The sequence below is a fragment of the Hetaerina americana genome, unplaced genomic scaffold, assembly GCF_022747635.1.
Source record: "Hetaerina americana unplaced genomic scaffold, ioHetAmer1.1.p SCAF_11, whole genome shotgun sequence".
NCBI classification, from domain to species: Eukaryota; Metazoa; Arthropoda; class Insecta; order Odonata; family Calopterygidae; genus Hetaerina; species Hetaerina americana.
Genome location: NW_027286181.1, coordinates 22043732 through 22054878, shown reverse-complemented (window position 1 = coordinate 22054878; position 11147 = coordinate 22043732). Strand labels below are relative to the sequence as shown.

General features: G+C 35.3%; 1 protein-coding gene across 1 annotated transcript; it reads right to left on the bottom strand.

Annotated features, from left to right (window-relative positions):
* Positions 1–1182: 1182 nt before the first annotated feature.
* Positions 1183–11045, bottom strand: Rassf (Ras association family member). Its single transcript, XM_071599252.1, has 8 exons — positions 10863–11045; positions 10691–10785; positions 10455–10594; positions 10124–10199; positions 9593–10037; positions 3181–3540; positions 2274–2493; positions 1183–1396 (listed from the first exon to the last, which is right to left on the bottom strand). Exons 1-8 carry the CDS (start codon positions 10900–10902, stop codon positions 1336–1338), a joined length of 1437 nt encoding a protein of 478 aa, XP_071455353.1. The 5' UTR covers positions 10903–11045; the 3' UTR covers positions 1183–1335.
* Between the last annotated feature and the right edge of the window lie 102 nt (positions 11046–11147).

Sequence of the window (11147 nt, the reverse complement as noted above, 5' to 3'; positions counted from 1 at the left end):
AAGCATAAAAAAGAAATTATAAAATGCTTTGTACAGTAGAGTGAAAGACATAGTAATCATATGCAAGACATTTCTCAGCATGCATACAAGAGAGTTCGCTCAGAGGAACATTAATTGGTAAATAGGTCTTTATCATATGGAGAATAATCAGTCTGAAATTTTTAAAGCAGAGCATGGTGCTCACTTAGTGTGATATGGTTCATTAGCCTTTATGAGAAGCCACATTTGTAATGTTAAAGAAAAAGAGCACATTAGGTTTCATATAAGTGAGATGCTTCTGCCCTTGTTTTCATATTAGGGGATAAATTAAGCAGTGAATCAGTTCAAAATTTGGATGCTTTAAAAACTATTAGATTCAGAGGTATATACTCTAAAGTCACTTAAGGTGATGATAAAAATATTGATATTTTGAATTAATGTCCAAGACATTTTCTTAGCTCTACCATTAAATTTTGGAAGAGCAATGTAGTGGAGAACTTAGCACCTTAATTGTGAAGAAAAACTTTTGTCACAAAATGGACTTTGAAAAGTGTTTCTGCACAAATAATCTATCCAAGTCACACTCATTGCTGTGTACACATTACACAGAAAAAAGTGTATTATACATTTCGTAAAAGGTTGTACTACACAGTGTAATCATAGCACAGTATATGTTCACAAATAAACATTGTAATTAAAACTAAAGAGAATGTATCAGAACACAAGGTATAATGAGGAACAATTACCTTCAGGATTTTTAACTTATGAAAGATGTTCATAATATTAAAAAGAACATATTAAAATTGCTGGATACACCAACCAAAAACCAATGGATACAAAAAACAAAATTGATTAGCATGTCTGCACCAATCATACAGCTACCATTTTTGTGTAGGCCATGAAATATTTCATTTTAAAGAAATTCTATTAATTAAATTCACGAGTTTTGGTTGATTCCATGCAGAATAAACACCCCACACTTCTGTGGGTGAGGAATGTAAAAAAAAATCATATCAGCGGCATCAAAAAGACTTCCTGAAGAGCTATTTTCCAACAGGTACTGTATTAAAGGGAAAAGCTACATGACACACCACTTGAAAAAAAAAATCCCTTTAATTTGACAAGAAAAATTGTTAAGTTATAAAAATGGAATTCTTTTTGAAATAAAGATTGCTATAAAATCATATTTATGCTATTCTGTCGTCATGCATAATTTAAAAATATTTACAAAAACATTATAAAATAGGTTACTCTGAATATATACTGCAATGAGTGTGTTTTTTTTCCTCAGCTAACATTTTGAAATCACAACATTTTCACAAGCTTCAACTTTATACACGCATATTCCCTCAAGCCTCACAGTCTGACCTTCAGTTCTTCCATCCTCTGTTTGATTCTGCGGCGCATTTCCCTGTACCTGCAACACAGCACAACAGTAAAATGTATCACTGATCATATACATATGCATCAATACTAAAGAATGATAGTCTGAAAATGCAATCAACCCAAAACATTGGCCACTCATTTAATGATTTCTAATTTCTGGTCACACAGAGGGTTTTGAGGACAATAACAGTTTTAAAGTTTTTGTTTAAACTTAGTTTGAAGAGTAGTATGAAGACATACGTTTTCGTTTAAATACAAGTAAGAACTACAGTTGAACCCTTATTTTACACATCTAAGGGGGACAAAAGATTGAAAACTTGTGAAATACAGGAAAGTGTAAATCTGGGTAAATAGTAATTTCTGGGAAATGAAAGCAAAACCATGGCCAAAAGTTCAAACATATTAGCATCACAACAGTAAAAATGCTACTGCTCATACATCAATTAGTTTTTTGCACAAATAAGCTACGGGACCATTTATGTACCATTAATAAATTACATAGGTGAAATTATTGTGAAAGGAGAATTATGTATAACATAGGTAAGCACATGCCTGACATAATTATAAAACATAATAACGTAAAAATACGACCAAAGAGTAGTGATCAACATGATTAGTCAGATTTCTACACTTCTAGTGAGAATGTTCAGGATCTACACTTGCAGATTCATTATTTTTTTACATTTAACTCTCATTTCCCCAATCTTTTAATTTTGAAATAGCCATGGTCAACACTACATTAGTCATATTTCCAAACCTGCTATCCCTATGAGACCTAAAAACAGTCAATCATCACATAAACAAGACAACATCTTTAACCACAATTTACAAATCATGCCAACGATCTCCCAGACATTATAGGCATGCTGAGTATTGTTTTTTTTAGAACTGATGGAAAACTAACTTACTTGGCACGAGTCCTTTTTGCCTCTCTCTCCTCTTCCTGATTGAACTGCTCTAATATAGCTCGACACTCAGCAATGCTGAGATTCAAGAATTGGGCTACCTCGCTGCTGATTTCTTCTGTTCCCTGACGGTCCATCAAGAACAACTTGGCAACATCCTCATGTGGTCCCAACATCACCCGAACCAGAAGGGGATATTCATCATCGCGAAGCCTCCTTTGTTCTGAAAAAAAATCCACATTATCATTCACATGACAGGGCATCCTTAACATAAATGATGATGGAAAATAGTATAAAAGAATACTCTTTGATTTTACAGCAGAGAAATGAAAATTGTTGCTTTTCTGAGACAGTGTTATGAACTGGGTGCCCATTGGAGAACTTTCCCATTGCCATTTTTTGACTGAATGGACACCAACTGTTGACGAATTGTTCACCCTATGGCATTTTGGCTCATAGAACAGAACATTTTAGAGGAATTGCAACCGTAACATACTCCATTTTACTTGGTATATATGTCCATTTAAAAGGCAATAGATGCTCAGGCCAACAGATAGTATTGCTAAAATGTAATACATTTTTATAAAAAAATTTCACAGAAAGTTTCCTTGCCACAAACATAATTTAAAATAAAATGGGCATGCCTTTCAAGCATGATAAAAATATGTGAATGTAAACATTAAACAATTAGATCATAAAATAAATTCCTTTTAAAAAATATTAACTTGACAAAATGGTTTCTATACATTTAAGATTTTAAACATATCCCCAATAGAAAAGTGAAATTAAAAAGTTTGAGTAAATGCAATAATACCAGTGAAATAAAACAGAAAATTAGACAGAAGAATCAAACAATTTGAGCATAGTTATCTTGCATAGGTAATGAATGCTAATGTTTTTACATAATTACCTCCATTGTCACGAACCACAAATAGAGCAAAGTTGTAGGCCTTGCTATCAACCTTGTATTTCTCCAACATGAGGTTGATTACTTCGTTGGTGCTGACCAATGATGTCACCCAAACACTCATTTGGCTGCCATATGGAGGAGTAAAGAAACTAGTCTCCCTGTTATAAAAGTGTCCATTTATTGAGCAGCGTCTTTTCAGTTTTGTCCTTGAACGCAACCGCCCAGGTCGCCTCCTTATGGCAGTGCTGCCAGTTTTTGCTGGCGGATGAGGAGGAAGATGGAAGACAGATCCTTCCTTGTTCTTGCCACCATTTTCAATCACACTTCCTGAACAGTTTTCATTGCTGACACACAGTTCATCTAAAATAAAAACACTTCATGAAAACATGCAAAAACCCTTACATGGCAAAGCCACAATACTAAATGTCAAATTTCAAGTGTTAGCAAGGGATGATACTTTCTCATATCCACTCAAACACTGAAATAACATGCAATACATAACCTTTCACTCATGGCATGTCACAGATTTTAACGTAACTAGAAGAATATCAAGGATTACAGTCCATTTTTGTCATAATTAGGACACATGCGGTTCACATGTGAACTCTAGAGAATTTTCCTTCGTTTTAAAAAGGCTGGGTCTGCAATTTTTTCCGAGTTTAGATATCACAAGTCATTAAACCTTTCTCAGCATGAAACATATGGTTTGAAACCTTCTTTACCAATTTCAATAACACTTGGGAGGCAAAATAATACAAAATTGGTTAAAATTATCATATAGTCTGGTTCAGAGGCCTCTGAATCACATACTGACTTCAGCACTCTTCAGCATTTGTACATGTACTAAGATGAGGCATTTAAAGGAGTTTAATGGATATCAAAAAAACTGAGATGGGATGAAGGTGATTTGAGAGTTTTAGCAGATTTATTAGACCTACAGATATCCTTACACACAACTAATTTAGCAACTGAAGGTTATTATAAAACATTCAATGAGAAAAAACTACCCACAATCCAAGCATGAGGAAGGATGATGCTGAAAGCAGACAACAATTTCAATGGAGAGATATTAGAATAAGTTGAACATCCACCCACATCAGAAGCATCATAAAATTTGAAGGAAGGAGTTGAAAAGACATTCAGCTTCAAGATACTAAAGCTGTGAATGATTTCATGATGAAAACCTAACTACACTAAATGTAGTTCTGGACAATGAAATATTCAAACCCTGTTTTTGCGGAATTAATGTTTTCCTGCAATTTAAAACACTTTTATGATGCCCCAAACAATTTCCTATTTTTCCAACACATGTGGTACCCAGCATTTGCACAACATCAGTTTCAGCTTTTCTGCGAATTGCATCACTCTGTACTGGATTATAGAAATTTTACATCCTAAGAGTTACTCTTGCGCATCAGCCTTTACACAAAAACTTTTTGGACTTTGTTTTGCACAAATACACCTACAAAAGACAAGAGAGAGCAGAAATGTGAATGGTTTTAGAGAAGAATTTGAGTATGGCAAGGCAGCAAAGGCACTACTAGTGATGGAAATGAGAACTACTTCATTCTCACTTTGCCAGGAAAATATTTGTGCGATGAAATGAATAAATTGTAAAACTGGAGTTAGCTATACAATTTATAAATTTTAGGAATACCTGAGGGAGGCCACATTATTACATATTGCACATGAGTTGAAATTATGATGAATGAAAATTACTTTGACCCAAACACATTGGACCATGAGAAATGCAAGAACTGGTGAATGGCAACAGGGATCATTTGTACTGCCTTAACACAACAGATATAAGTGATGGTCTCTTAAATAAGAAAATTATGGAAACTTACTTTATCACTAGAAAACTACATTGAATCAAAAATAATTTTATTTTCATAATAAAATGCTGAAGTTGGGCAACTGTTTGCAGTTATCGAATGACGTGGTAGCTAAGATTCCCGTGAGTTAAATATTCCTCAATCACTCACAAATGGAGCTATTATCCTGTTTGAAAATGGAAAAACAAGACAAAAAAGAATATTTTCAACTGTGCCAATTCTCCTTGACCCACAATTAGCATTTCCCTGGATTTTACACTTTTTTCCTGCAGTTCCTAGAAAAGTACAAATAAGGGTATGTAGTGTGGTACTCAATTGATCAGAAACATTAACTCTGGAAAAATCATAACAAAGGAAAAATTGAGGTTTCAAAGCAAGATGCTGGATGCAAATAAATAAGATTATTTAGATGAAATGAATGCTAAGTAATTATAAAAAGAGTACAAAAGAAACACAGAACTAAGTACAAAATAACATCTTTTGGGAAATATCAGGTTGGTTAGTAACATCTACAAGAATAAAAAGAAGAATTTATTGACATTGAATAATCATTTTCATATGCTACTCCACAGTTTTAGATGAAAAGAGACTAAATACACCTACATTTCTCAGCCAGCCTAACAAGATAAAACCAGACCCCTCACACAAAATGAACTGCTCTTCAATTCTGCATGCATTCTATTTCCCTTCATCCCATCCAAAATCTCGATTCTTTTCCTCCCACTAACTCACATTCTCCCCACTATCACAATCTTCAGCATTCAATTGCTGATCAAAAAGTTTAATCTGCATACATCTTTTGTGCATTCATTGGATTTCTCCCAACAACCCTCCCTCCTCCCATGCTACACCTAGCAGTTGTTTTCCTTTAAGTCTATTTTACCATTCCCATCCTTTTTCACTGCCAAACCTCAAAAGGCTCTCCATTTATCATCTTGTTTCAATGAGCAAGTTTCCAAATAATATAAAACCACACTCCATACCGAATTTTTCACTAGCATTCTCCTAGTTAAACTCATTAGTTAACACTCCTGACATAAATTCCCTACCTCTTGTGAAAGCTTCTTTGCCAAATGCAATTTCCCTTCTTGTGTCTCCACTACTTTGACAATCTCGGTCCAAAATACTTCCAAGATACGTTAACTGTTTCATCTGCTCTAGTTTATGAACTGATATTTTAATATTTAACTTATACATTTTCTTTCTTGAAATATAATGCTAACATATAGAATTTATTAGGTATTCTATCACTTAAGGTTTTGGATGGCTAATGACCAAACAGTAATACTTTGTCAGTCATAACAAAACACAACTTGACATCCACCACGAGAATACACCTTTCTTCAAATCTATATACTTACTTCCTCCTTAATTCCTGCCAACATGATTATCCTTCCTTGTTGGCCTAGCATTCTCCCCTCTATTAATCTTCAATATCAGATTTCCAATGAAAATGCTGTTTAGGCACATTTCCTTCGGTTCTCTTGCCAATGATCCCCTATCTATATTCCCTGCCATGACTAGCAATTCATTTGTTTTCAATCCTGTTCATTTCACCAACTCCATCTTTATAAGTACATCCAGTATGGATGCACTTTTAAAATTTATGGCTTTATATAATGCATATGATGATGGATTAAATGGATGAAAGGACCATTTGGTCTCGATTCTGCCCTAATAAAGACCTCTACCTAACTTCATCCTTCTCCACACCCACATTTCAAAAGCCTCCAATGTACTCTCATCATTTCACATAACCATGCTTCTGCACCATACAAAACCAAGTCCCATATTAAAGTTAAATTGCAACGAGTTAACACAATGTTTCAAAGGAGTAAGTTTTATCTCTAATATACAGATTAAATATAGAGGGGCAAAAGAAAAAAAGATCCATCAGGATGTGATAAATGGAGGGTCATGGTAAATCAATCTTTGGAGAGATAGGTGTAATCACTGTTCAACATACATCACACACTTTTAGGAAGTGCTGCATGAAGCGCACTTTACCGACCATGATAAAAATGAATGCACTAATGAAACAAATTTTGATGCAAACCAAGGGATAAGGGCGACAGACCTTCAGTCACCAATACCAACATCCACCATGGCATCTTAGAGAGACGAGTCTCATTGGTGCAAATTGATACCCGTTTCGAAAGAATACTGAAAGAATACAGGAGAAAACCATTGGAAGAAAAAGTAACCACGTTAAGTGTAATACATTTCCTTAGCACTAAGACTCCACAGAGAGGTCTCCAAATGTATAAACATAACTAAAACAGAATTGACATTTTAAGGCTAATGGTAATTTTGGTGTAAACAAAATTTTTAAACACAAGTACAAGCATAAATATTATGTGCCAATTCATCGTTGATTCTGCAAATCCAGGTAACTCAAAATAAAAACAGCGGTTAATAGGGAATGCAAGACCAATCTAAGACATCACCTTTCAACAAGTGCAATTTTTTGGAATGTTCAATCACCATTTTCATTCAGAAAGAAAATTTGATTTCCCCATTCTTTCTGTATTGTGTTGGCTATTTTTAATGTGATCTTAAGATTTGCATTGAGGGTCCTATTAAAGGTTGTAGAATAGAATTGAAGGAAGAGTTTTAAAGCTTTAATTCTTAACATTTATGAGGCAGGACATAGGCCAGGGGATTTCATTAGAGCCATATTAGATCCCTTAGACAAAATGAAATGATAGTTGTACATGACAGCTATGTTACATTTAAGTTTGAATTCCAAAAGAAACTGCAGGAGATGCCGCAACAGTAACTTTTAACAGAGTCCTCTAATAATATGCATTTCAATGAAACAATTTCAGAGTGTAAAGATCATTCACCTTGACCGGAATTTGAACGCGGATCCCTCAATGTCTGGTCGAGTGCTTTAGCCAGTTAAGCTACCGAGGCATCCTCTAAACTGATATTTTGCGGGCTTTAAAGGAACAAGATGCTGCGGTGAAATACCGTACACATAATGTCATAGGGATTCGTAGTTGTGCACGAAGTGCCACAGTCCATGAGGTTAAAGCCAACTTTTAAACACTTAGGCTGTTTATATCTTGACATATTCCAAAGAAACTGCAGGAGATGCCGCAATAAACAAAATTTCAGAGTTTAAGAGGATCCCTTGATAGATTAACTGGCTAAAGCACTTGACCGGACATTGAGGGATCCGGTTTCGAATCCCGGTCAAGGCGAATGATTTTTACACTCTGAAATTGTTGCATTGATTCTAGTTTGATTTTTCATACAGTTAAAGAAGTACTTATAATCATAGGAGCATGAGAGAGGATAAAAAAGGATGAAGAGGGGAGCAAATGATTACTTAGGGGATGATGAGTTTGGCTTCAGGAATGGGAGAGGTACATATGGCAGTAATGCGGTCACTAGTACAGAGGAGCATGGAATATGATCAGGATGTATATGGCTGCGTAGGTTTTCGCGGCGGTGGTTTGAAGTATTCTGCATTGTCGGGTTTCACCGCGTCGTTGTTTGATTCTGAAAACAACTTCGGCGAAACTGTTGTCAGAATCAAACAACGACGTGGTGAAACCTGACAATGCAGAATACTTCATGATCAGGATGTATTTGCTTGTTTCTTGCATTTTTAGGAGGCATTCAATAGTGAATTGGGAAGAATTAATAAAGCATTACAGAGAATAGAGGAGTAGATAGGAGGGATACGGAACTTATCTACAGCCTTTAGATGGCTCGGACTGCTCGGGTAAAAATAGTGGATGGAAAGCCAAGATAGTAATTAATCTTAAGGCTTCTGCGGCATCTTTCTGATGAAGGCTCCATGCTGCCTCCGGAATTACTGTCTGCTACGTAGGTTACATAACCTACACGACGTGACGATAATTCCTGTAAGCAGCATGGAGCCTTCAGTCGAGATAGTGTTATGAAGAAAGTAAGACAAGGACATCCATTATCACCAGTGCTTTCCAGTATAAAAGTTGGAGAAATGGTAAATGAGGCATGGGAAGACCTGGAGACAGAAATGAAAGTTCACCTGGAATTCATAACATCAGTTAGGTTTGTGGATACTCAACATTATAGTCAGCCATTTGGTTACAATCATTGCAACTGGCATTAAAAAAATCATTTGCCGTTTGAGGCCACTTAATGTTAATGGTAAAAAACATCAATAAAAAAATCTTATTAACAGCTTTGTATTGCAGCAAGACACGAAGAAACCACCGCACACCACATCATAAGCAACTTTTGTTCATGGGGTAGAAAGTTATGAAAGCTATTTATGCATTTTCCTATCATTATACTTATTTTTCAAATGACATATTTCTGATCAATTCTATAAGAACAATTACTATATTTCTCTTCCATTTTATTTTCCATGAGTGCAAAATATGTGTTACGTGGGTAAATTTAAAAATTTGGAAAATAAGGACTTCTCCATCAACCTTGCTAGAAACTCTTGCCAATCAAAAAGTTACGATTAAAATTGAACACAAAAAGATTGTAGGACCTGCTAATACCATTTTACGATTCACCATATTATTAACATAAGTAATGAAGAGCATAGTACTAAATCTATGGTATGTACTTACCAATTTCTGAACCATCTTCCACACTTGACTGCGAGGTTATAGTGGGCAAACCAGTGGGCATCGTTCGAAAGACTTTTTCACCATCCTCAACCTGCCTCTCTACTTGTAGTAGATCATCCAATTCATCCCATTCCATCTGCTTTTTATCAAGCTTTACAGGAAGTGTCAAGCATTTTTGAACATCCTGACCATCTTGAGTATCTTCCGACTCCACCACTACAAGCTCATCCGAATCAACAATACCTTGATCTCTGTCAACATAATCCATTGACTCAAGTTCATCGTCATCATCGTCATCGAGGCCGTTAACTATTGCACTACGGTAAGAATTACGTTTTCGGATAGTAACAACTGTTCTTTGGTCATCATCTTCCTTTAAATGAATCATATTCAATACACCCCAGTGGATACGGAGAGCACCTTCCAGCACTAAGCGACCATTAACCTATGTAAATTAAATAAAACAGCATTATTTACACAGTACATATGATCAATAATTGGTAAAAAAAAACACTATATACACATTCATACTTCTCGACTTCGAATTTCTCCACTTTTTCCGTCATAGTACTGGTTAAATGCCTTAATTTTTGTTTCCAAATGTGATCTAGAATAAAAATATAAGAATATAAAGCAGTCGCTGGACCTTGCACTACATGGAGAGTTAACATCCTACATTTCATTCAAAATTTACAGAAAAATTGACGAGGCAAATTTTAATAAAAAAAACATAACCAGAATAACACTGATTTTGACAATGATATGAGGACAGTTTTTAATAATTTATTTATCCATTATAACCGCATACAGTGCTTTCCAAAGATAAATGACCAACAGCTCGAAGTTAAAAATAACACTTCACCTTGGCATATTGGTCCCACCAATACGATTTTCCACTTTTCCAAAGCTGGTATGCGATTCCACTCGGGTGCCATGGCCAAATAGTTGAGGACCAAATAAGGCTCCATAACAAGGTACATGGCAATACGGTACACCTTTGTGCTGAAAAGCAAGTGAATTCATCAAAACAACACATTCCTCCAAAAAAACTTGCATTACTGAAAGCCAACAGTCGAAAAAAAACAATAAAATAGCTACCTCTGCATGCTGTCCTGGGTTTAACCGTTTACCACACTCTTCACACCTGAGACATTCCGGGTGCCAGTCGTAACCCAGTGACTGTTTACGCTCGGCTGAAAAGTCAAACTTGTTAAATAATGAAGTAATAAATACAATACACTTTCTTACACGCGACCAACATGCGTCTTACCGAAATAAACAGGTTTTCCGCACTTATGGCACTTCCACATTATGACAAAGAAGTTGTTCTTCTCTATGATAAAATTCGCAAAACACACATAATAGCTTACATACACCTAATATGAGCACCACAAAAATTACCCTGAAATTTTTCGTTCACATACTCGATTATTAAGAGGGGTTATTGTTTATAATGCTTTAACCCCAGTTTAACGAAGTTGATTAAGTATCAGTTCTTTCTATGGTCAATGGATGTCACTACGCGACGTACTTTCGACAATTTTCATTCCTCATT